We start from the raw sequence: 27,778 nt of genomic DNA on the forward strand, positions 1-27,778 counted from the left end.
TGCTAGAAATTGTCTCCTGAGTCAGATGTTCATGGTCTTTGAACACTAAGCCCAGGTAGATTTGTATAGAGTAAGTTACATCTACCATATATAATTGAATGTAAATGAACTTAGCATAATCGTTGGTTCCGGTTTTCCCCCAGTATGGAAATTCAGGGTTTCATCTACATTTGCTAGTTGATCTTTATACAACACTTCTCTCTAGAAGTTAGCAGACCCTTGAAGCTCTTTACTTAAAGCCATGAGTCAGACTCTACTTTTCCCCTTCCCACTCTCTAAATTTGGTCCAAAGTCTAGTATATACACTATAGCTTGTGTAGTTCTGTACATCATGACTATTCTGCAAAGGGCATAGTTCTTAGCACCCCACACCAGATATATACTCTGTTTATATTTCTTTGGTCTGTAGTGATGAAGAGTACAGGCTGTGGTGGCAGTCTCAGGCTCACCACAGGGCACAGCATGTTGACGGTGTCCCAGGAGTTGTATGCTACAGTTTTCAGACAGACTGAATATGAAACCTGCCTCAACCGGTAACTCACTTTAGAATAGTATCTGACATTCTAAACACTTGATAAATATTAACAATTAAAGTTATCACCCTAAAATTTTTAGATACAGCTTGTGATGATTTTTTTTTTACTAACAATATTATGATCAAGTGGAGTTTGTCCCAGGGATTCAAAGATGTTTCACCTACAGAAAATCTACTAATATGTTTTTACATTTTAAGTGAGAAAAATCACGATTATCTCAATTGATGCAGAAAGGGCCTTAGGTAGGTTTGGTCCTTTTTATGCATTACCATGATAAAAGTTCTTTACAAAAAAACTATAGATAAATTTATAGAAAAGTACATGAACAAGGCAGAATGAGCTGTATTAACACATTACTAATTACATGAGATAAAAATGCATGCACAAGAAAAAGCCTGTAACTTTTAGAAAGGACTCTGAATTCTCAATGAAGCTGCTTAGACTATTGGAGGTCCTTGCAGGGCAAGTTATACTTTATGGTACTTATTCTAAATTACTTGATATAGGAGTTAGATGAACTATATTTAAACTCATGAGGAATACTTCTAAAATTTCAATAAAAGTTTTTGAGTTTGGACTATAAAAAAGAAAAACAAGCCTTTTTCAAGTAGTTCCCACTTAAGTAGCTACTCAAAGTTAGATGGAAATAACCATTCTTTACTACTAACAATAATTAGAAGTTTGCTATACACTAGCCACTGTCCCAACCACTTCTTACGCATTAGTTCATTAAATCCTCATAGCACTATAATGTACCGTTTGTTCCTTTTTACAAACAGGAAATGAAGGATTACAGCACACTGCCTGACAATACACCTTCACAGCAGATTTTTTTTTATTAGTTTCATTTGTATATATGCAAGTAATATGCAAGTACATGTAAAATAAAAATTTTAACAGTTTGTCATCCTTCACTACCCCAGGCTATCCCTGTCACCTCTGGATTAATTTGAGAGTAACTTCCCAGACATGTTTTTCTAAGCATTTATTTATACATATTTGTACAAACAGAAATATGTACTATTATTTGTTGGGACTTCTTAAAAAATATAACCATACATATACAAAAGGAGAATCAAATTAGCTATTATATAGTTATTATATATATTATTATTATATAGTCACAGATTACTGTCTCAAATTAATTTTCTTATGTGGTTGATTAATATACTTCCATACACTCTATCAGTCAGGACTCTTCAGTGAAGTTCAATTAAAACTGGCTTAAGCAAAAAAGGGAACTTACTGGCTCATGGAACTTTTTATATGAAGTTGTTGGTCTACAGCTAACGCAGGCCTAGCTAGATTCAAGTAGTCAAGTGATGTTCTGAGCCAGGAATCTGATTTTCTCTGTTCTGTTTTCCTGTGTGTTCACAGGATTCATTTTCAGACAGGCTTTCTTTTCCCCTGTGTGTTTGTAAAAATGGAACCAGCAGTCCAGGCCTACATTCTACTAGCATATCAGTCCTTCAGGAAAGAGCTTTCTCAAACAGATCTAGAGAAAATATGTGGAAGGTCTCTGATTCAGTTATAAATATGTTTGGTTATGAGCAATAAAAAATCTTGCTTCCAGTGGTTTAAAGAAATAGGGGTTCATTTTTTTTCTCATATCAAGAAAGTCCAGAGGTAAGCAGCCTGAAGCTGGTACAGCAGCTCAATTATGTCATCAAGGACCTAATTTTTTTTCTTTCTTTCTGCTCTGCCATATGTAGAATATTGATTTCATACCCCCTTGCTTATTTCCTCCTGGCTACAAAATAGCTATAGCTTGGAATCCTATTCACATTCAAAGCAAGAAAACAGAGGAAAGAAAGAACACTAGTGGTGTCTGTCCCTTTTATCAGGAAAGGCTATTTTCCCAGAAGCCTGCCTAGCAAATTTCTGCTTATATGTCCTTGTCTAGAACTGTGTAATATGTAACCTCCCAGATGTAAGACAAGCTTTAAAAAAATGAGTGTTTTCTAACCTCTATGATAAAGGTGGGTATAGGAGAAGAGGATGGGGGGGTATGTGTTGGATTAGCCAGCCCATTGGCTCTCCCCTGTTTAAGAACATGTGTCTTTCCCAGAGCCAGTCAAGGTGTTCAGGGGAATATTTCATTCGATTGGCCAGGCCTGGGTCAGGTGCCCATTCTTGGAGTTAGATTGCAATCAGGCTTGGCTTGATTTATGAGTAAAAAGGGAGTGGTTCCCCAAAAGTCAAGGAATGCTCAGTAGACAAAAACACTGTTCGGTATTTTTTATTTGTTGTTTCTTTTCTACAACTCAGAATCTTGGATGAATGCAATCTTAGCTGCCATGGCCCAAGTATCTTTTAAAGTAGATACTTGTTGGGGCACCTAGGTGGCTCAGTTGGTAGAGCTGCTGACTCTTGATTTCAGCTCAGGGTCGTGGGATTGAGCCCTATGTCAGGCTCTGTGCTCAACTCAGAGTCTGCTTGAGATTCTCTCTCTCCCTCTCCCCTTGCTTGTTCTCTTTCTAAAATAAATAAAATCTTTAAAAGAAAAAAAAAAAGTAGATACTTGTTGGGGCACTGACCTGTTGGTAAGATTGAAAAGTCTATTGTCAGCCCTTAGTCTTTTGTTCGTCTAAAGTTTAGATTTTCCTTTTTTCTCAGATTGTTCCTGACCAGTCATGACAGAAATACATGTAATATGTTCACTAGAGTGAAAATAGTTCTATCTCCTGACAGGAACCATGTCTTACATTTAATAGATTATGTTAGAGTTCATTCAGTTCAAACCAATTATTTTTCAGGTCGGGATTTCTTTTATATAACCCCGGAGTGCTCACTATACAGTGCACTGTGCATTGTGCATTCTTAACTAATGTTGCTGACTGATGATCACAGCTTCTTTGCCACTAGCTGAAAATTTACAGGACAGGACTTAAAGAGCTGAGCCAGCCAAGCCAACTCTATTGTGGTGACGAGCACTCTGCACTTGGCTTCTGATGACTGTGACATAATCAGTTAGGACCCCTCACCTTTCATGTGTCCAGAAGCTCATCCTTGCTTCATTTCACTAATAGTCATTAGTCATTAATGGAGTACTCTTTAACCCTTCCTGTCCTCGTGATTAAACACTGGCACCCACTCACTCCTAAGTGGCTTATAAACTTGCAGAACAAACAGAAAATGGACTGGTGTGTCTTAAAGGGGAAAAAGTAATGTGTATGGGAATGCCTGGGTGTCTCAGCAGTTGAGCATCTGCCTTCGGCTCATGGCATGATCCTGGGATCCCAGAATCGAGTCCCACCTAGGGCTCCCTACATGGAGCCTGCTTCTCCTGCCTGTGTCTCTGCCTCTGTGTGTGTGTGTGTGTGTCTCATGAATAAATAAATAAAATCTTAAAAAAAAAAAAAAGTAATGTGTGTGAATGTTGGGGGAAATGACAAAAACTTTCTCCCAAATGAAATATTTAGGGCATATTTCTAAGCATTCTGGTTTTTTTTTTTTTATTCAAATTGATTCTGTTGTACTCCATGAAAAATATAAACTTCTTGTCTAGTTCTAATACCCTGTGCCCAACTGGTTTCAACCATAATGGCTGGTGAATTCAAGGGGAAGAAAATCCAGCATCTCTAGTATTGCATCTTTCCTGTGGAGCCTGTGCTATAACTAAATTATTAGCTCCTTCTGGAGAGGTATTGGCATAACTGACTGACTTCTTTTTCTCTGACCCCTTTCTTAACATGCATATAAACACAGAAAAGGAGAAAACACATAAGATAGCTGCTCCAGGCTGTGGTGAAACTTGGCCTTAATTTTAATGTGTTTCTTAGGGTATAATTCTACAAAGAAATATGAGATGGGAGAGGGTATAAAATTTCAGGTTGCATTAACATTCAGTCATTTGATTTTCACAAGCTCCTCATGTATCCAGTCATCCTCAAGTCTCAACAAAATTTGCCTTCTAATTTGTTCTCTATTCTCCATCCTCTAAGACTGTTTGTTCATATGTTTTCCTTGCCCATCTGAGACCTGATATTCATCTTTATTGCTCCAACACCTAGCCCAAACCCTGGCATTTGGTGGATGATAGATGATTAGCAATGCTTTGGATCAGTAGGCTGCTCTGTGCCAGTACAGTCTAATAAATGAAGTTTAAGCTGAAGTTCTAGTGACTTACCTGAGTCTAACGTTGGCAAAGTTAGAATTGGAACCCACCTGTTCTAGTACTTATCCCAGTATTCCTGTCCCTAAGCTATAACACACCTCCACCAGAAAAATAGGATTAAAGGTTGAATTCACTTAGAAAATGGAAAGGAGGGGTGCCTGGCTGGCTCAGTCAATGGACCATGCAACTCTTGACCTAGGTTTGTGGGTTTGAGCCCCACGTTGATGTAGAGATTACTAAAAAATAAAATCTTAATTAAAAAAAAAAAAGTCAAAAGGGAAGAATTGCTTATGGTGAGATATTTTAGTCAGTAAGAATAGGCTGGAATTTGGCTGCCAACCTGCATAAGCCATTGAAAAAGACCAGCTATTTGCAGTCAAACCAAGAATCAGAATCTTTCAAAACTATAAATTACTTCATTTTACACAGTAAATAAATTCTTATAGAAAATATGTAAATTAAAAAAAAGAAAATATATAAATTAAGTTGTAAATTAAAACCTCTTGCCTTCACTCTCCACACGTCACTCCTTATCTTGACTAATATAGATCATTTCGAGGCTACCATAGACTTAAGTATTTTTAACAAGAAATACTTCTCTATCTGCAAACAAATATTTGAGTGCCAATTATAAATGGGTTCTGTGCACATAATGCTTTTTATCTGTTATAATCCTATCTAGTTTCATATAATTTTAGAACTAAAGTAAATTTCAAAGATCATTTAGTTCAACCACCTTGTTCTGTGCTAAAGGATATTAGGATTCCGACATGTTTATTTATCTAATTAGTGAATTAGAACCCTCATCTCATGGCATCTCTGTCCTTGATCCTGCAGAAAACTTCTGTGAGGTGAATAATTATCTCCTGATGACTTTGAGATGGCTTGCTGCTATTCTTATTGGATTTTATTATGTGGCTTTGTTGAAAGTAGGCAGACATGTAAGACATAGTTTACATGCTTCCTTTGCACAGTTTACATGCTTAACTTTGCATGTGGCTGTGGCTTTATATATTTTTGCCTCCCATGTCCAGGCATGTTTAGTTTCCCTTCTTGCCAGAGCATTTATGGTTTAAGGCTAACAGGAGTACCATATTTACAGGATTAGTTTTCATTTTTTGTAGGCTCCTTTGTGTGCTAACCTACAATAGGTAATCCTGCAATATAAAATATGCCATTGGAAGTCAGTGACAGTTGTTGCTTCTGAAGATTGGTTAATGAGGGGAATACTCATTCCTTTTGAGGTTAGACATATGTGCACATGTTTTTTGAGCTGGGTACTTACCTTGTAATAAATTGGCTGTATTCCATATCTTCACAGAAACTCACATATTTTAATCCTTTATTTTTTTACAGCCATCTCTTCCTGTACTTTATACCCTGTCTAGCCAGGCTACACATGAAGCTGTTCATCTCCTTTGCAGGATGTTGGTCTTTGATCCAGTAAGTAGTATTTATTTTTATTTTTTTTTAATGAATTAAAAATACATGTGTTCTAAGAAAAACATCCTGGCTTTAAATAAATGAGCAATATAAAGAAGGACTTTTCAAAGATAAACTTCAATCCCCAGTTTCATATGTATCATCGTGCTCACTTGCTCACTCATTGCACAGAAGTTTGATTTCTAACACATAGATATGTAGGTGAAGAGAGATAGGGAACTGTACCATCCTTATTTATCTCAGGATTTGAAAAAGGAGTTTGACACCAAGGTAAATCAGGAGAAAAGAATTTTAACATTCTTGGAGGGATCCCTGGGTGGCGCAGCGGTTTGGCGCCTGCCTTTGGCCCAGGGCGCGATCCTGGGGACCCGGGATCAAATCCCACGTCAGGCTCCCGGTGCATGGAGCCTGCTTCTCCCTCTGCCTGTGTCTCTGCCTCTCTCTCTTTCTCTCTGTATGTCTATCATAAATAAATAAAAAATTAAAAAAAAAAAACATTCTTGGAAAAGAATCTGTCCATTATATTGTATAAGAAGCTGTTTTTACTCTTTTGGTGATTGAGATAGTAGCTTTATCAAATGCCATTTCTAGACTTGACTCTTCTGGGACAAAGTTCAGGTCTTCATTTATCTACTTATCCAAAGAATATTTATTATTCATCTCTGTGCTGGTAACTATTACCAAAGAAGACTCAAAAATGACAACATTTAGAAAAGAACATCTTACTTGCCAAGAGTATAAGGAAGTCCTCAAGGACAAAACACAATAGGTACTTAAAGGGGGAAAAAAACCCACAAAAGTACCATTTGTGATGTTTACATTGGTATGTTCATAATGAGAAAACAGCTACATCTCAAGGGACAGAGTGAATTTTTTGTTCATTTGGTGTTTACTTTTTGGCTTCCATTTGTTTATTTTGGTATGTGAGGTGCCTCATGATATAGGAAACAAAGCAGAGTGGCACTTCTCGTTTCCACACTCCCTCCTTGTGGTCAAGTTCCTATCATTAAGGATAGTTTCCACCATATAACCTGTTCAGTGAGCTAGTGACTTAGGTCGTTAGTTTGATTTTTTTGTTTTATTTGGCAAGTTTATCTACATAGCTAAACTATATATACAACAGGAGATGTTAATACATAATGACCTTTTACATATGTTTTATATATCTTTTGTGGTTAACAAAACTAGAACCACATGAACTTCAGTCTTCCAAGGTCATTTCTGTCTACCTCTAGAGGATGTTATAAAGGCCCTGAGGTTAAATTTTACTTTTATGTGTTAGAAATATGTTACACTCTTTATTCTGTTTAGATTAGGAACCAAGAACCATATGATTCACCTGTACCAGGTTTTACTTCCAATACTTGAAGCTGTAAAGTGTCCTATTTCTCTGAGATCACATGATTATTAATGATCCTGACCTGACAGGAGCTCATAATCTTTACAACCCTAAGACTGGAATTTTGTAAGCCATATGGTGGATACCAAGCATGTTTTCCTGAGACGCCTTTTAGACATCAGTTCTATACATGAAATGTAGTCCTTTTTCCTAAAGAGTGAGGTTGTCACACCTAATTAAAATGAAACTTTTAGTATGCTTATAGTTATACATTAGATTAATCTCTAAGAAGGAGATAAGATTTATCTGGTAAAAAAGGATAGATTCTTATTGGACCTATGTAAATAACTACATGGTCATTTAAGAATTTTTTAAAAAGAATTTGTTAAGCCACCCCATGTAATATTTACCTATTTTTATCATTGCCTTATAGAACAAAGCCAATTGATATATATTATTTGTTTACAGAATCATTTTTAAATGGGCCTGATGCTTTATTATGACTGATATAAGGATTCTTTCCAATTCGGAGGGATTTTGAGATCTATTTCAGTTAGAAATAGATACCATTTTTAAAGAATGTTTCATTCTGACTTTAATCTATTAAATTGAGGGCTAGCAAGAAGAAAGAAATGAGGTTTTTAAAAAGTATCCATTAAAAATAGAACATTAACCATAATTAAATCAGTTTATTTAGTCCAGTTAGTCTGAGATAATTATCTAAGTACTTTTTTTATCTTAGGTTAAACAGTCTACTGCCACGTGTCTGCTCCTAGACTGACACATTCCTAAAAATCCTGACTCAGTTACTTGATGTAGTCTAGGTGATAGCTGTCTGTGGTGATAATATCAGCTATACCCATATGTTTATATCCTGAATTCAGTAGTCAGAAGTATCTGGTGTTAACAGTCCCCTACTGGGGTTCTTGTGATGTTTCTCATGGAAAACTTAATTCCTTAGCTTGAAGTAGAAGCCTTTAGGCAAATGTAAGGAGAAGACAGAAACCACTAGAGGATAAGGTTAAAGGTCTCTGTCTCTTTATTACAATAATATCAACAGTATTGGAAAGGATGGGGTGTAGTAAATAGTCTATAAAGATGTAATTAACTATTAACTCAAATAGTGAAGGCATTAAACAAACCTCCAGAGACATTAATTTATCTAAATGCAATAGACAGTTACAAGCAATATTTTTAAAAAATAATTATTATTCGGAATTTAGATAAAATTATTCACTTTTTTCTCTTGCCAGACACATAACTGTTACCTTGCATACCCATCTTCCTATTATCACATACTCTTCTACACTCTTTACAAAAATACATATTACGTTGACCCAAAGAAATTTGCACAGCTTTTTTAACCCCTTTCTTTTTTTTTTTTTTTTTTTTAAGATTTTATTTATATATTCATGAGGGACACAGAGAGAGAGAGACACAGACACAGGGAGAAGCAGGCTCCATGCAGGGAGCCCGACATGGGACTCGATCCTGGGTCTCCAGGATCACAACCTGGGCCGAAGGCAGCACTAAACTGCTGAGCCACCCGGGCTGCCCCTTTTTTAACTCTTTATTGATGGCTCCTCTATAATGTATTAATGAAGAGCCTTTGTATATTAAAATTAAATTGTTCATATATTCAAACATGGTTTATTAACTCAAATTAATTATTACTAAGGTCTTAATGTTAACTAAGAATCGGATTAAAATTTAAGTTGGCAAATTAAGTCCTTATGATTTGTAGCATTCTAAAAACTAATTTCTTTTTAGCACATTACCTATTATCATTCATCTAATGTAGTTGAACACATAATTTTACAATTCTGTAATCTTATACAAAGGGATATTAGTTTATCTGGCCAGCAAAATCAGTAGGGAAAAAAATCAAATTCAAGACGATAAGGCTTTTTGTGAGAAAACAAACCCAAAACTTCTAGAATGCTGTAGTGGCATTACTTGTACGTGGCAGTAAGATCAGGAAGAAAACAGAGATATTTATAATTTTATGACTATTGGCTTGGACTGATTTGTTCAAAGAGTCACCTTGCATAGAAATATCACATGACCTTTTTATCTTATACAATTATATACCAGATATTAAAAGTTTTAAGTTAAGAGAAACATTTTGCTTCTTACTCTATAACTTACTAACCAAGAGTACCTTTTTAATTTACAGTTTAAAGCTTTAATCTTATCTTTGAGTTATAGCTTTTTTTTTTAAAGGTTTTATTTATTTACTTACTTACTTACTTACTTACTTACTTATTTGAGAGAGAAAAAGAGAGCAGAGAGGAGCAGAGGAAGAAGGACAAGCAGGCTCCATGATGAGCGTAGAGCCTGAAGCAAGGCTTGATCCCACAACCCTGAGATCATGACCTGAGCCTAAATCAAGTCAGAAGCTTAACTGACTGAGCCACCCAGGCGCCCCTTTGATTTATAACTTTAGCAAGAAAAAAATTTTCAGTAGCCCACCTATTTAATAAATAAGGAGAATAATGTTTTAAAAATCTCTTCATTTCTTCATATGTGTCTTTAATATGTTGAGATTGGTTCTAAAAGCCAGTTGGAATAGGAGTTTGCCACATTTACTTTTTTTTTTTTTTTTAATTTTTTTTTTTTTTTTTTTTTAATTTATTTATGATAGTCACACAGAGAGAGAGAGAGAGAGAGAGGCAGAGACATAGGCAGAAGGAGAAGCAGGCTCCATGCACCGGGAGCCCGACGTGGGATTCGATCCCGGGTCTCCAGGATCGCACCCTGGGCCAAAGGCAGGCGCCAAACCGCTGCGCCACCCAGGGATCCCCACATTTACTTTTTAAGAGATCTCAGGGATCCCTGGGTGGCGCAGCGGTTTGGTGCCTGCCTTTGGCCCAGGGTGCGATCCTGGAGACCCTGGATTGAATCCCACATAGGGCTCCCAGTGCATGGAGCCTGCTTCTCCCTCTGCCTATGTCTCTGCCTCTCTCTCTCTCTGTGACTATCATAAATTTAAAAAAAATTTTTTTTAAATAAATAAAATTAAGAGATCTCATAACATGATATATTAACTCCCCTCAGAAATATACAAAGTACATCAATGTGTTTGCTTAGAAATATTTTTATTGGGATGCCTGGATGGCTTAGTGGTTGAGCATCTGCCTTTGGCTCAGGTCATGATCCAGGGTCCTGGGGTCAAGTCCCACATCAGGGTCCCACAAGGAGCCTACTTCTCCTCTGCCTGTCTTTCTGTATATCTCATAAATAAATAAATAAATAAATAAATAAATAAATAAATAAATAAATAAATAAATAAATTTTTTAAAAAAGAAATAGGGGGTCCCTGGGTGGCTGTGGTTTGGCGCCTGTCTTCAGCTCCAGGGCGTGATCCTGGAGACCTGGGATCGAGTCCCACATTGGGCTCCCTGCATGGAGCCTGCTTCTCCTCTGTCTGTCTCTGCCTCTCTCTCTCGGTGTCTCTCATGAATAAATAAATAAAATATTTTTAAAAATATATTTTTATTTGTAAAAAGGGAAGTTTTATCAACTCTTCAAAACTAAAAGAGCCAACTCTGATAACAAAATCTAGGGTAGAAATAAGCATCCACTTCTATTATAAATGTTGATAAGTTAAGGTATATATACAATAGGTAATTAAGAATATATATGATATGGGATGCCTGGGTAGGTTAGTCAGTTGACCATCTGACTCTTGGTTTCAGCTCAGGTCATAATCTCAGGGTCTTAGGATCTAGCCCCCGTCAGGCTCCCTGCTCAGGTGGAGAGTCTGCTTGTCTCCTGCTCTCTCTGCCCTTCCCCTCACTCACATGTGCACATTCTCTCTCTCTCTCTCTCTCAAATCAATCAATCATTTGGGGGGGGGCAGTATAGGACATAATTAAGCACCACTAGATTCTTCCAAAGAACATTATTGAAAATCGAATAATTTTGTGATATCTTTCTCAATTTAGTAAGGCAGTCTTTCTTTTAAGTGTTCATACCCTTTACAAAATGACAGTCTCCTTTCTTTACCCTTGTTTCAGAAGTTCTAAAGAGACGTTAATTTGTTTAGAGAAATGAAAGTTGATCATTGCATGGTAGGGATTTGATTTACTTTTTGTTCAAAGGTTTCCCTTAGGTAAGACACTTTAGAGGACCCCATGTTGGTGCACACAGAACATACAAACACAGAGCATCCTATCAGTAGTTGGGATAATACCAAAATCTTTTCAACCCTGTATTCTGAAATTTCAGGATATATCAGAATCCACAGACAAAAAAATTAACAGGGAATCCAGATTCCAGCTGCTCATGGCAACTGAGAGACCCAATTTCTGACATCTGCCACCTGACAGAAATGACTTAATGGTCAGATGATAAAATTAAAACTCAGATTTAACCACTGCTGCCACCAAGTGTGTTCACGATTGACCATGCTCAATCAGAAACAGAAATAGACTTGGCCAGGAACCAGTTGTAGTGTGCAAAAGCCAAGGAACTCAGTCCCTCACATGAGACTGGCCAGAGGCACTGAGGCCTTCAAGGGACCCAGTCCCAGGAAAAGGGTACTGTCAGCCAGCTTGTTTCTTTTGGTTCTGGTAATAGATCTTGATCCCAGTGGAACCTCCGGGAATAGCTGGACCCATTTAGAAAAAAAAGAAGAAACTTACTTGCTGAGAGTACCAGCAAGTCAGGCTTCAGAAGGGCTGGATCACCAGATATACCATATGAAAGGTAGTGAAAGACACAAAATCAAGGTTGTCAACTTTACATTCTTCTGTTTGTGGTAGATAAACAGCAACTGTCTTTTGTGATTATCATATCCTGAAAAGTTATGACTTGCCTTTTAACATCAGCATAAAAATCAGAGATATAAGTGTTTTTAGGGAAATCAGGTTCACGGAAAATATTTAACATTTTGTTATTTGGGGTGCCAGAACCAGTCAGGATGACCCAGTTAGTTTTGATTTGAGTACCAAATGGTTTTCTTGGTTTTTGTGTTATGTGAAGTGCTTGATTATACTCAAAATGAGGTAGAGTGTTCATTTTTCTCTGACTCTGTACTAAGTCCATCCTTAAATACTTTAAAATGTACCTACATGTCCACAGAGCTAAAAAAGAGGAATTTTTCTTAATGGAGAAATGAGTTTATGATTTATGTAAATCTGAAACTTCATTAAGTATTCTGATCTAAAGTGCTAGAAAACCACAGGCCACTGGTATTCAGATGGTGCTAGCCACCACAACATGGCATTCAGACCTTGTCTGCTGCCCAACCCTAGCACTTTCCCCATAGGCTTTTGCCCTAAGTTCATTTGGCATTCTAAGAGAATAAAAGTTTCAGGCAGCTTTGTAAAATTGCCACTGTGATCACATCTCTACCAAATGCTGAAACATATTTAGAAAATATAACTGTTATTTAAAATGTAAACTTATCCCCTTCGAAGCATTGCATATTTAAATGTCATGGTATTTGCCACTTTTGACCATGCATCTAACTATTTCAAGGTAGGAACTCTAGGATCTTAGCAGAGTGCTTTCTGGTGGTATATGGTGGTTGGTTGTCCTGAGTTATATACTCCCTGCTGCTATGTCACCTGCCTATACATTCGCTCATTCCTCTTTATACAAGATGTATTATAAATTAAGGATAAGCTATGAAGAGCAGTTACTGTGTCTTATGAAAGATCCTGTGTGGACAGTCGTGTTTATCTGTAGTGTTGATGTCCTGGTCTCCAAATTTGATTTCAGTCCAAAAGAATATCCGCTAAGGATGCCTTAGCCCACCCCTACCTAGATGAAGGGCGACTACGATATCACACGTGTATGTGTAAATGTTGCTTTTCCACCTCTACTGGAAGAGTTTATACCAGTGACTTTGAGCCCATCACCAATCCCAAATTTGATGACACTTTTGAGAAGAACCTCAGTTCTGTTCGACAGGTTAAAGGTGAGTATCTTTTTTGGCCCTTGGCCAGGCAGAATGAATAATAACATTTTCCATTATGTGGCCATGAAAAGCTGAGTCTGGATGGTGACCAAAGTTCCTCCATACGTTTATTTTACAACCTTGTGTATAGCTGTTTGTCCAGGGCATATATGCCAAGAAAGCTATGTGTGTTATAAAAACACTGATTTCATATTACATTCAGTGGTAGGTCAGGCAGAGGAGCTTTCCAAACTGACTTACTTAGTAAGTGTGACTCAAAGTAGATAATATGTATTCACTCAGTGTGATTTCACTGAAACATATTGGACTGTCTTATATAACATGCAAATTTTAAAAAGAATAAACATCCAGTGAGGGAATCATTCTTTGAATGATCACAAGAGAGGGGAATTTCTGATAGTCTACTCATAAAATTTCCTGACATGATCTCCTATTGGGGTAGGTTAAGGACATCCAAAATTCTGAATGATTTTAGACATTTTAGAAGAGAGTAGTCCCCAAGATAAACAGCCTAGAATTGTGTACCTATACACGAGCTGTGGTTTTTTTAAGTGATTTTCGAAAGGGTAATAATTACCAACAATTTAGAAGATTCATTCATAATGCCAACCCTGTGGAATCATTCAAGTTTATAGACCATTTTACTCCTCCCACAGATGGGGTTTCAAACCCATATAACACCACTTGGTCGATGGGGTGAAATGGGGAGGTTGCCTCTGTTTAGCAGGCACTGTCATTTTGATTTCAGGAAAGTTCCACTGGATCCTGCCTGATACATGATCTGTACGTTTGATCTTAACTAAACCAGTGGGAAATGCTGTTCAGAATGCTGGCCAGTTAGCCAAGAATCCACTGCTCCCATGCCTGCAGATTGTCAAGAATTATATGATGTTTGTTTTCTCCACAGAGATTATTCACCAATTCATTTTGGAACAGCAGAAAGGAAACAGAGTGCCTCTCTGCATCAACCCGCAGTCTGCTGCTTTTAAGAGCTTTATTAGGTAACTATATGTATATAATTCTTACTTTGTTATTGAAAGGGTGCCATTGTGATTTGGTTGTTCAGCATATTTGTTTTTATTTAGATTAGATAATACAGATAAAAAGATAAATATAGATAAAACTTCTTTTACAAGTTTTGGTTTTAGTCAAAAGCAAATTAAAAATGTACGCATTCATTTTTACACTGATGCCAATTTAGTGGTTGATTTGGGGTGGTGCTTTGGCAGTTGTGTTCACAGATGATCACCGTACGGCAGCATGGCAGCCACTGCCCTCAAGTTAAACATGGTCCTCTTGGTTCCTACTACCATCCCCACCACCTTAATAATAACTACAAGCAAGATTATTTTATAGGTATAGTGCTGGTGTGTCCTATCTAGAGTTTTCATAGCTGCTTTGGAACCCAGCAAGCCTCATTTGCTTGTGTCTCTCTCTGTCCTTTCCTTCTCAATGTCTTTTTCCCTAATTCCTTGCATCAATTAAAGCCCAGTAAGGAGAAAGAAACCACACCCATGAATGTGAAGAGGGAAAAGTTTTTTTTTAAGATTTTATTTATTTATGCATGAGACACATAGAGAGCGAGAGGCAGAGACACAGGCAGAAGGAGAAGCAGGCTCCATGCAGGGAGCCTGATGTAGGACTCGATCCTGGGTCTCCAGGATCACGCCCTGGGCTAAAGGCGGCACTAAACCACTGAGCCACCGGGGCTGCCCTGAAGAGGGAAAATTTAATAGAAGCATTAACTAGAAAAGATGGTTAACTTCTAAAAGGTATATAAGAAGATTCTGGAGGGTCCCAAAGTAACAAAGGCAGAAGGCAGGTACTCCCTTTAGACTGAGGAAGAGTGAACAAGGAGGAAATTAAAAATTTGGAGGAGACCCCTCCACTCAAGCCTAATAAAATTTGGACCACTTAGTAGAAGATATGGCTGCCACAAGAACACACACAGTTTGAGGGTGCTGAAGATGCTTTTCAAAAGGTGTGGGTGGAATTGGTCTATCAGAGAAGCCTGCTGGGTCCCAGAGAAACTTGCCAGAAAATTTGGGTAGAACAAAACTGGGCCTTCCACATTAAAAAATCCGACACCAGAACCAGGAAGGAAAGCTGCTTAGGAAGCCTTGGCCTTGCAGTATCCTTCCACCACAAGCCAAGTAGCAAAGGATAACTGTGAGTAAGTGTCTGGCTCCAGTATAACAAAGCAGGACAGAGAAGGGTGGATTTAGATATCTGAAAGGCCACACTCTTCCTCCTTTCTTCCCCACCTGCCTTTCTGCCTCTCCCTTTTCTCTCTTCCCCTTGCTTCCCTTTTAATTGGCCTTAACATGGTGTTGAAATTGATTAAATTTATTGAATCCATTTTTCACGAATTTTTGTTTAGAACTTTTTAAATCAGGGTGACTTTCATTTCTTCCTTGTATTTTTCTGTGGAAAGAAGGAATTAGGTTGTATGTTTATTCCTCTGTGGTTTAAAATTACTTTATTATTTTCCCCTAAGAGTCAGTGACCCGGGAAATCATGTGTTTTAATACCTTTCAGGTGTAAGTTATTCATTATCCCAGGCCCCAAGGAAGCAAAGTGGTTACACACACATCCTCAAGTTTATAATCTAGTTAACAAAATTAGATACGTGAAATAACTGAGAAAATTGATCTATGGATAACAAATGCTAAATGATTATTCATTACTACTGAGTTCATACTTGATAAAAGAGTGCTTATAAGGCTCATTCACATAGGTTTCCACTTAAAGTCATTGTGTTTTGAGAGGCTACTTTTAAATGGATAATTCTGCATCCTGTAAGATTATTTTCTGGTTGATTGTAGACATTATTACTTCCTTTATATTACAAAGTAGGCACAGTGGAAGGCACTTTGCCTACATTATCTCATGTATTCATCACAATGTCCTATGAGGTGGATGGCAGGCATTATCCCTTTCCAAAAGAGGAAAGATGAGGGAGGGCATTTCCTTGATGTCCCACAAGTAAATGACACATCGTCCTCAAGCCCATCACTGTTGCCTTGCTTATAGATACAGATTCTTGAATGAACAATTTGGAACAAATACAGCTTTAGAGAAGTTAAATAAAATCCAGAAATGGACTTTATAATTTTTTTAAAGGAAGAGAGGAAAATACACAGCATTGACTCTCCCTTTTGCCTTTTGTGGTGTCAATAGCTGGTTTCACCATATTTCCATTTTCTTCCAGTTCCACTGTTGCCCAGCCGTCTGAGATGCCCCCATCTCCTCTGGTGTGGGAGTGACGGTGGAAGATAATGTACTACTGAAGATGTAATGTAGCTTTCCACTGGAGTCTGGGATTTGCAATTCTGGAGGTTAATCATGCTTGTACTGTAATTTTACTAATGAAGTTTTAAATTAACAACCACTACTTGTATGATATGAATAATATTTAGAAATGTTACTAGACTTTTAATCTTGTAAAGTGGTTGTGCTTTTAGAAGAAAAATATTTTACCCAGAGTTGCACATGTTTTATGAATTTAGTGCAGCTGTTATGGCTCACCTCAGAACAAAAGAGAATTGAACCAAATTTGGGATTTTGGGGTTTTGTGTTTTTGTTTTGTTTTTCTTTTTTTAAAATGAAGTGAGATTGTTCACACACATATACACACACATAAAGGACAGTCATACATTTTGATATTTGAGCCATTCCTGAAAATTTGGGGTTTTCTAAAATGAAAGAATCTAGAAACCTTGCCTGCGACCAATCATGGAGCCACATGAGCTGATCGTGGCTGCACCTGGGGGGGTGGGGGGTGGGGCATGCCACCTAATGATCAAGCCCTATAATTAGCTTCTCATTAGAGCCGTGACGGTGATGTGTGCTGTCTAAAATCCAATGTTGTGGGTAGAGAGAATGAGTTTGTGACTAGGAGAGACGAAACTTCTGTTTTCCTTACCCAGTATAAATATATATATATATATTTAATCTATTTTTATTAGAAGTTTTTCTGCTCTTTCTTACATAAAGAAACCCCGAAGCATGCATCTTTCATGTGTGTAAATAATTCATTTCTGGGCTAATTTCAAAAGAATCCCAACATTGCTGTATAGAGAGAGAACTAGCTTGCACATTTTAGGTCTGTGAAATTTTGTGAGACTTTTCCTGCACTGGACAGTAAAAAAAATAAATAAATAAAGACAAAAACAAATTTTTAAAAATTTTAAAGCCACAAAAAAGGCACATAGGGAATTATGTCAAATGTGTTTGTGTCCTTAGGCAAAGCTGTGGGAGTCTTGAAATGTCACAGTAGTAAATAACTTATTACTTTTTGACAAATTCTTTTTTCTGTTGGAACACTGAATTCTTCTGTGCATATGTATATATGAATACAAAATTGAAGGCCTCTACCTCCTGGAGTTATACAACTTGGCTTGTTTACCTCCACATGCTGATGATGACTATTTTTTTTTTTTAAGTTCAATGTGGAGACTTGAAACTTGAATGTCCCTTCCAACTTTTATATTAAAAATAAAAAGACAAGAAAATTGAAGATTGTTTTTCACCTGTACAAGGAATACTAATGGATCGTCTTAAAATTGGTCTAGGAAAAAACCTTGTTGTGTGTTATGGACAATTAACTGTTAAAGTTATTGTAAGTTATCTGTATTTAGCAGAGTATTTTCATCTTGAGTGATCTGAGCTGAATTTGAAGACTATTAATAAGTTATGTTTGGAAGTTTTAACTTCAATGAAGTAATTATTTGCTGTGAAAGAAACAAACATTGAATTACTAAACAAAGATGGTGCAATATCTTTGTTTTTTTTTTATGAGGCTCCTGAGAATCAACCCAACTGAAGCATTTCAATTCACTTGAATGAGAAACGTGTTTAGTATCAAAAGAGCCCAAGAAGACACTGGTGTGAAAGGTACAATCTCAGAGGTTGGTCAATTACCGTGGCACACTTACTGGTCACTTTGTACAATGTAGATTTGAAGTACAGTGGTGAAAACATTAAATGTGACATTCGAAAAAGATGTGTCATCTGTTTTCTTTCAATTCTTTTCCTTTGTTTTCTCTTTAGTATAGCTTTTATTCCTGATTTTGCAGTTTTAAGACATTTCCTATTCATATTTCTATTTTGATCTTTGAGGAAATTAGTTGTGGTTTTTAAAAATCTTACCAGGATCTTTACATTGCCAAAAATATATCAAAAACTTAATATTTAAAGACATTATGAGTCAAATATATATAATTTGAAAGTCTTTTCAGACCTTAGAGTCTAATCCAGTGGTTTAAAAGCCTTTTTTTTCTTTTTGAGCAAAGAACTCTATTTTCATGTGAAACCAAATTTCAATACATTGGAGTCCAAAACATTAAATACATAAACTGGATGAAGCAGACTGCTGAGGACTTGACCTTACCCTTCCCTTCTTTTCTGCCTCCTTCCCCCGGCAGCCCAAAGGTAATTCCAGTGAAGGACAAAGTCCCAACTGGGTGGTAGTATAATTATGACCTGACCCCAGACTACCTAACTTTGGAATACTTCCCTGTGGTAGATAAGGCAACATGACTCTTGAGTTTGTAGATGGCATGTATTTCCCCTGTCTTTTCTTGATTTAGCAAAATGGATTTTTTTTCCTGACATGGAGGGAACTGACTGTTCTAACTCGTATAAATTAATACACTTACACATATTAGTTTGTACATCCAATAAACTTTTGAATACCTAACTGAATACAAGAATTACTTACTATCAATAAGCTTGAATAAGGAAACTAGTTGTCATTACTTACAAGAGAACAATATGAATTGCACATATAACAGTTTGAAACAAATTCTTCACAAATATTAGAGAAAATATATTGACCTGTTCCCACTGGAACCTGTTCAGCTAACCAAGGATGTGTGTCTCGTTTTTTGTTTTTTGTTTTTTTTTAATTTAAAATTGTTGGTAATTGCAAAAATGTGGAATTTCTACAGTCAGTGGAATCAGTATGGACAGATAAGTTAGGGCTCTAATCAGCTCCAATTTGTTTGCAGTTTAGGTATAAGAACCCAGAAGATGGAGGTAATTTCTTGTGATAGTTCATAAAGTTTGGAATTTTGTTTTTCTTATATGCTAAATCATTTAAAATACTACTTTTATATTAAAAATATATTAAATAATAGAATACAACATTTGCATGAATTTTGAAATAAAGGCCCCTTTTGGGGGAGCTATTCCTACTGTGCTCTAAGTAGTGTCTAAACACCATGGGTAGTAAATGAGCACTTTGAGTCTTCTCTCCACCTCTCCTTCCTTAAAGACTCTTTCCTTGTCTTCCGTAATACCACTCTGTTTTTCTCCCTTCTTGGGGGCCTATATAGGCTCCTTTTTCTGCTCAATCCTCATAATGTTGTGCTCCCTCGGCTAGGGATAAATCCTGGCTTCTAAAGCCACAGGTTTTTGATGTGGCTACTTGGTAGAGTCACCTGGAGAACTATCAGAAATTCTAGTGCCTAGGCTACCCCCAGACCAATTAAATCAGATTCTCTCTAGAGGCAAGTCAGGCATCAGTTTTATGTTTTGTTTTTTTGTGAGATTTTTTTTTTTTAATTCTCCAGTTGATTCCAATGTGCAGCTAAGATTACAATCCACTGTTGACTACTCTCATCTTGTGACCTCATCTGCCCTCATGGCCTCAATGAGTGTAAGAGAATGAACCCAAATCTCTTACCTATATACCCAGATTTTTCTGCTAGGTCCCTATTAGAAATTTCCACTTGGTTATCTTCTAGGCATTTCAGACATGTCAAAAATGAAATTAAGGGACGCCTGGGTGGCTCAGCGGTTGAGCATCTGCCTTCCAATCAGGGCTTGATCCCAGTCCGGGAATCGATTCCCAAATTGGGCTCCCTGCAAGGAGGCTGCTTCTCCCTCTGCCTATGTCTCTGCCTCTCCCTGTGTGTCTCTCATGAATAAATAAGATCTTTTTAATAAAAAAAAATTAAATTAATGTTTCTCACACAACTTTATTATTATTCTCACTTTTCCATACTGGTTCTCTTTTCCCCCATCCTAGACTAGGGCCATCCTTAGCAATTCATGAGGAATTGTGGAAGAAAAAGGAATTTGTATGTTTGGGGGCAAGAGGACAGAGTTGTGAGCTGGCCCAGGCTATAGCACCCTCTTCACATTAAGTTAGGACCTGTGCCAGGATGGTACTCTTGATTTAACTTTTTTCTGGAAGAGGAGGTAGAAGACAATGGCTCAAGTTACAGTGTTCCATCTGCTTCCTTCCCCTCAATCCTGGGCCTGGACTTCACCATCCACCCCATTATTTAAGCCAGAAGTCAGAGTCTTCCTCACTCCCATCTTTCCTCCAGAATTCATGCACATTTTGCATTCCATTCTTTAATATTCTTTTAATGTTCTAAATGGTATGCCATAAAATAAAAATAAGTTTCTTAGTTAATGAGTTAGAGGCTAGTGACTCTAACTTTCCATTTTGGAAATCAGGGCTGAATTGAAGAAACTGATAATACTTGCTGAACTTAACATCCTGTTTCTTCTCTCAAGATTAAAGTAGTTTAAGAATCAAACCCATAAGTGGTGACATTTTTCCTACACTTTTTTTTACATATGTGTCAGGTGTACAGCTCTATACTTTGACATCTGTATACACTACGAAGTGATCATCAGCAAAAGTTAAGTTTACCATCAATTACCAAACGGTTGCTCCTCTTCACCCATTTTGTCCACCCCCCGCCCAACCTTCTCTAACCATTAGTCTGTTCTCTGTATCTATGAGTTTGGTTTGGTTTGGTGGTTTTTAGATCCCACATGAGTGAAATTATATGGCATTCGTCTTCATCTGACTTCTTTTGCTTAGCGTAATAAATACATGCAAGGTCCATCCATTGCAAGATTTCGCTTTTTTAATTGGCTGAGTAATATTCCATTGCATAAATATATCACATCCTCTTTACCCATCTATTGATGGACACATAGGTTGTTTTTATATCTTGGCATTTTGTAAACAATGCTGCAATGAACATAGGAATACCTATATCTTTTCAAATTCATGTTTTCATATTTGTCAGATAAATACCTAGAACTGGAATAGCTAGGTCATATGGTAGTTCTTAATTTTTTGAGAACTCTCCATAGTGTTTTCATAGTAGTTGCACCAATTTGCAATCCCAAACATACAAGGGTTTCCTTTTCTCCACATCCATTACAACACTTATTTTTGTTGTTTTGAGAACAGTAGCCATTCTGATAGATTTGAGGTGATATCACATTGCGATGTTGATTTGCATTTCCCTAACAACTAGTGATGTTGAACATCTTTTCAGGTGCCTGTTGGCCACCTGTATGTGTTCTCCAAAGAAATGTTTAATCAGATCCTGTGCCAGTTTTTTAATTGTGTTGTTTTTCTGTTGAGTTGTATGAGTTCCTTGTATATTTCCGCTAATAACCCCTTATCACATAAATGGTTTGCAAATACCTTCTATTTAGTAGGTTGCCATTTTGTTTTGATAATGGTTTCTGTTGCTGTGCAGAAGCTTTTTAGTTTATTTTTGCTTTAGTTTCCCTTGTCTTTGGAATCTGATCCACAAAAATGCTGCTAAAACCAATGTCAGGGAGTTTACTATCTGTGTTTTCTTGGAATTTTATGGTTTCATGTCTTATATTCAAGTCTGTAATCCATTTTTAGTTCATTTTTGTGTATAGTGTAAGATAGTGGTCTAGTTTCATTCTTTTGCACATGGCTGTCCAGCTTCCCCAGCACCATTTCTTGAAGAAACTATCCTTTCTCCATTGTATTTCTTGGCTCCTTTGTCACAGATTAATTGTCCATGTATGTGTGGGTTTATTCTGGGCTCTCAATTATGTTTCATTGATCTGTGTGTCTGTTTCTGCACCAGTACCATACTGTTTTGATTACTATAGCTTTGTAGTATAGTTTTTTTTTTAAGATTTTATTTATTTATGAGAGACAGAGAGAGAGAGAGAGAGAGAGAGGCAGAGACAGAGGCAGAGGCAGAGGGAGGAGCAGGCTCTCTACAGGAGCCCAATGTGGGACTTGATCCCAGACCCCAGGATCATGCCCTGAGTCAAAGGCAGACGCTCAACCGCTGAGCCACCCAGGTCTCCCTGTAGTATAGTTTTAAATCAGGGAGCCTGATATGTACAGTTTTATTGTTCCTTCTCAAGATTGTTTTGGCTATTCAGGATCTTTTGTGGTTCCATACACGTTTTAGAATTATTTTGGATAACTTTTATTTCTTGAATAAAAGTGAAGTATGCCATTGGAATTTTGATAGGTATTGCATTGAATCTGTAGATTGCTTTGGGTATTATGGACATTTTAACAATATTAAGTCTTCCAGTCTACAAACACAAAATATCTTTCCATCTGTATACTCTTAGTTTCTTTCTTTCATCAGCATCTTATAGTTTTGTTGTTTTTTTAAAGATTTTATTTATTATTCATAAGAGACAGAGAGAGAGAAACACAGACAGAGGGAGAAGCAGACTCCTCACAGGGAGTCTGATGTGGAACTTAAACCCTGGACCGGGATCACGCCTTGAGCCGAGGCAGATGCTCAACCACTGAGCTACCCAGGCATCCCAGCATCTTATAGTTTTCAGTATACAAGTCTTCTACTTCCTTGGTTTAATTTATTTCTAGGTAATTTATTCTTTTTGGTGCAATTGTAAATGGTTCGGACTTTAAATTTTTTTTTTTAAGTAATCTCTACACCCAATGCAGGGCTCAAATTTACAACCCCAAGATCATGAGTCACATGCTCTACTGACTGAGCCAGCCAGGCATCCCAGTATTGTTTTCTTAATTTCTCAGTTGTCATGTTACTGGTGTATAAAAATGCCACAGATACCTGTATATTGATTTTATAACCTCCAACTGTACTGAATTAATAGTTCTAATTGTATTTTGGTAGTTTTTATTTATAGATATAGATATATAGACAGATAGGGATATATAGATATAGAGAAAGTCAGTCATGTGTGCAGATACTGGCAGTTACACTTCTTTCCTTTCCAATTTGGATAACTTTTATTTCTTTTTCTTACCTAATTTCCATGGCTAGGACTTCCAATACTATGTTGAATAAAAGTGGCATCCTTGTCTTATTCCTGATCTTAGAGGAAAAGTTTTCAGCTTTTCACCATTGAATATGATTTTTTTTTCATTGAGTCTGATTTTAATATAGGATTCTCATATATGACCCTTATGAGATATGTTCCTTCTATTCCCACTTCATTGAGAGTCTTTATAAATGGATGTTGAATTTTATAAAATGCTTTTCCACATCTATTGAAATGATCATATGATTTTTCTTTTATTTTGTTCATGTGAAGTTATCACATTGATTTGTAGGTGTCGAACCATCCTTGCATCCCTGAAATAAATCCCACTTGATCATGGTATATAATCGTTTTAAAGTATTTTTGGACTTGGATTGCTAATATTGTGTTGAGGATTTTTGCATCCATGTTCATCAAATATATTGATCTGTAATTTTTTACGGGTGTCCTTGCCTGGTTTTAGTATAAGGGTAATGCTGGCCTTGAAAAATGTGTTAGGAGCTTTCCCTCATCTTTGGTTCTTTTTTGAAGAGTTTGAGCAAGGTCAGTATTAAATCTTTGAGTAAAAAAAAAAAAAAAAAAAAAACTTTGAGTGTGTGGCAGAAATCTCTAGTGAAGCTGCCTGGTCCTGGACTTCTGTTTGTTGAGAGATTTTTTCATTACTGCTCCATCCTCCTTACTACTAATCAGTCTATTCACATTTTCAATTTATTCATGATTCAATCTTGGAAGATTGTATGTTTCTAGGAATTTATCCATTTTTTTTAGGTTGTCTAGCTTGTTGGTATATAATTGTTTTCCCTACTTTTTTTTTAAGATTTATTTATTTATTTGCATGAGAGAAAGCACAAACCAGGGGGAAAGGCAGAGGGAGAGGGAGAAGTAGACTCCCCACTGAGCAGGGAGCCTGATGCAGGGCTCTGTCCCAGGACCCTGGGATCATGACCTGAGCCAAAGGCAAATGCTTAACCAACTGAGCCACCCAGGCATCCCTGCTTTCCCTACATTTTTAGGTGACTTTATCAGTAAATGAACAAGGCCCAGAATCTTGGAAAGAAGTAGTAAATTGCTATTGGTAGAACTTTAAACAAGTAGACCTTCTTGCTGGGAGGTCAGCATCTATGTTAGGTAGCAGACTTCAGAGGTCTCTGATCCAGTGGTCAGTTTCCTCATGTGTCAGGGAAATATTCATCAAAGATCTCTAAAGAGGGGGCAGCCTGGGTGGCTCAGCGGTTTAGCGCCGCCTTCAGCCCAGGGCATGATCCTGGAGACCGAGGATCGAGTCCCACATCGAGCTCCCTGCATGGAGCCTGCTTCTCCCTCTGCCTGTGTCTCTGCCTCTCCCTCTTTCTTGCTGTGTGTTTCTCATGAATGAATAAATAAATAAAATCTCAATTAAAAAAAAAGATCTCGGGATCCCTGGGTGGCGCAGCGGTTTGGCGCCTGCCTTTGGCCCAGGGCGCGATCCTGGAGACCCGGGATCGAATCCCACGTCGGGCTCCCGGTGCATGGAGCCTGCTTCTCCCTCTGCCTGTGTCTCTGCCTCTCTCTCTCTCTCTATGTGACTATCATAAATAAATAAAATTTAAAAAAAAAAAAAAGATCTCTAAAGAAGAGTTTTTTTTTTTTTTTTAAGATTTTATTTATTTATTCACTAGAGACAGAGAGAGGTGGACACAGGCAGAGGGAGAAGCAAGCTCCATGCAGGGAGCCCGATGTGGGACTCGATCCCAGGTCTCCAGGATCACGCACCGGGCCAAAGGCGGCGCTCAACCGCTGAGCCACCCGGGCTACCCAGATGAGTTTATTTTTATTTTTATTTTGATAATAACACTAATTTTCAGAGCTCATCATCCTCACAGCCAACTTACCTTCATCCAGTTCTTAATTGTAGCAACTATATCATAATTTTTAGAATGAACAGCTTTAGAATCTTTCAGAATGCTTATCCTTAAGAAAAATCTTGTACAGACAATATTGCAGGTTCCTTTTAAAAATATTAGAGTGTGTGTGTGTTAGTATTGCATTCACATGGCACAATCTACAAAAGGACAGTGAAAAGGGAATCATTTTCCCTAAAGCCAAACCACCATTTCTAGTTTCTGTGGATCATTCCAGAGACACTCTGCATAATCAAGCTTATATATTTTTATAGGAATGATAGCATAATCTGCACACTGTCTTCCACCTCCCTTTTTCCATGTGATATATGTGAAAGATTGTTCCACATGAATACCTACAGAGCTAATGCTTCTAATTTGAGCCACATTTTTTATTATGAAGGTAAACAATGAATAACTTGAATTAATGATCCCGTATCCATGTTTTTATCCTTTGTCACAACATTGTTTTCCATGAGGACAAATAATTCAAGGTAGAACTAACCCAATTTTCTCCCAGGTAAGCCATTGTGCATGTATGTAGTAGTACATGTTTTTTACATCATTTCTTATTTTATTACAGATTCTTTTTTTTTAAGATTTTATTTATTCATTCATGAAAGACACACACAGAGAGAGGCAGAGACACAGAGAGAGAAGCAGGCTCCGTGCAGGGAGCCCCATGCAGGACTCAATCCTGGGACTCCGGGATCATGCCCTGAGCCAAAGGCAGGCACTCAACTGCTGAGCCACCCAGGTGTCCCTATTACAGATTCTCTTAAACGACATATTCAAGCCACATTTTTTGTAAACAAACCATTTTCCATCTCCCTAAACACACTGGGAAAATCTAGAGGCATTTAGTTGACAGGTTCAGATGTGTCTCTGTCTACTCATCTCTGTACTTTTTTTCATCTATCCTATTTGCCAAAACTCATGTCATTCAAGAGTTCTTCAGTTACTTTACCAACAAGGGCCTTGAAAATCAACATGTCTTCACATACATCATCATACATATGGCAAATAAACGCCAATTGAATGACCACATATTTAATATCCATGCTCTCAGCTAACTCAAGAATCAGGGGAAGTTGAGTTTTGCAACTAGTTTTGTTCATATGTCTTTTTAAGTACAGCAAAAATGTTTTTATTTCCAGCAATACAGATGATTTGATATTCTAAAAAACTATGAAACAAACACCTAAGAATCCTTGATGAAATATAACAATAAGTAGCCAAACTTCTAGAAAGAAGGGAAATCTTTAAGGACCAAAACCAGAGAACACTAGAGCCATTGCTTCCCTAAGGTCATTTGCCAACTGGTAAAAAATATAGCAGCTAATATTAAAGCTAATATTTATCAACTGATTATAATATGTCAGGCCCTGCTTGAAGTACCATACAAATATTAATTGTACAACAACCCCATAATGTGGGTACTATTATTAGTCCCATCTTTCAGTGGAAGACACAGACTCGAACATATTAGAACCTTGACTAGTAATACTACACGGGGGAGACAGGAGACATGACCCTGAGCAAGAAATGGAATTAAAATTTAGATTCCCACATATAGCTGAAATATTCAATGAGCTATTCCTTCAGTTAAAGGAAAAAAACAAAGTCCAGCCTGTCACAAGGAAATGTATCTGTTACAACCTTAGCTGTTGGTGGGAAAGAAGTCTTCCACAAGAATACTAAACCATACTTAGTTTACCCATACTCATCATTTAGAGTTCAGATTTATGCTACAATCAAAGCCTGGGAAATGCAAATCAAAATACTAAAGTGGCTCCCAGCTAATAGTGCCCTGGAGTGCCTGGCAAAAGCAAACATAGATAAAACACACCAAAATATGAGCTCACAACCCCAAATTACAAAACATAAAGAAATAAGCGACTATATAGGAGAGACCATTAAAAACTAAGTACTGGGGCAGCCCAGGTGGCTCAGCAGTTTAGTGCCACCTTCAGCCTGGGCCCTGATCCTGGAGACCCGGGATCAAGTCCCACGTCGGCTCCCTGCGTGGAGCCTGCTTCTCCCTCTGCCTGTGTCTCTGCCTCTCTCTCTCTCTGTGTCTCTCATGAATGAATGAATAAGATCTTAATAAATAAATAATAAGTAAATAAATAAATACTAAGTACTAAAGATATGGAAGTACTGAATGCAAAATACAAAATGATTATGCTTTAAAATTTTTAGAGAAATGAAGGTATAATATTGTACTTTACAGGTTGGGGGGGGGGGCGCCTGGGTGAGTCAATCAGTTAAGTATCTGACTCTTGATTTCAGCTCAGGTAAGGATCTCAGGGTTATTAGATTGAGCCCAACATCAGGCTTTGCTCTGGGTATGGAGCCTGCTTAATATCCTCTACCACTCCCAACCCACTCTCTCCTCTTAAAAAAAAAAAAGAAGGCCAAGCTAGAAAGAAAAGTCATTGAACCATGACCAGGCAAATTTGAAAATTA

The 27,778-nt window shown here is 37.3% G+C and overlaps 1 protein-coding gene across 1 annotated transcript in view; it reads left to right on the top strand.

The window, feature by feature from the left end:
- The window catches only part of NLK (nemo like kinase), a 157,112-nt gene extending 138,748 nt beyond the window's left edge, over positions 1-18,364 (top strand). The window contains exons 8-11 of the mRNA XM_025476427.3: positions 6,010-6,096; positions 13,163-13,361; positions 14,269-14,362; positions 16,573-18,364. Coding sequence (XP_025332212.1) covers positions 6,010-6,096; positions 13,163-13,361; positions 14,269-14,362; positions 16,573-16,627 — 435 coding nt within the window. The 3' untranslated portion in view covers positions 16,628-18,364. The remainder of the gene's footprint in view (positions 1-6,009; positions 6,097-13,162; positions 13,362-14,268; positions 14,363-16,572) is intronic.
- Positions 18,365-27,778: the final 9,414 nt, after the last annotated feature.

Source organism: Canis lupus, chromosome 9 (genome assembly GCF_003254725.2).
Source record: "Canis lupus dingo isolate Sandy chromosome 9, ASM325472v2, whole genome shotgun sequence".
Taxonomy (NCBI): Eukaryota; Metazoa; Chordata; class Mammalia; order Carnivora; family Canidae; genus Canis; species Canis lupus.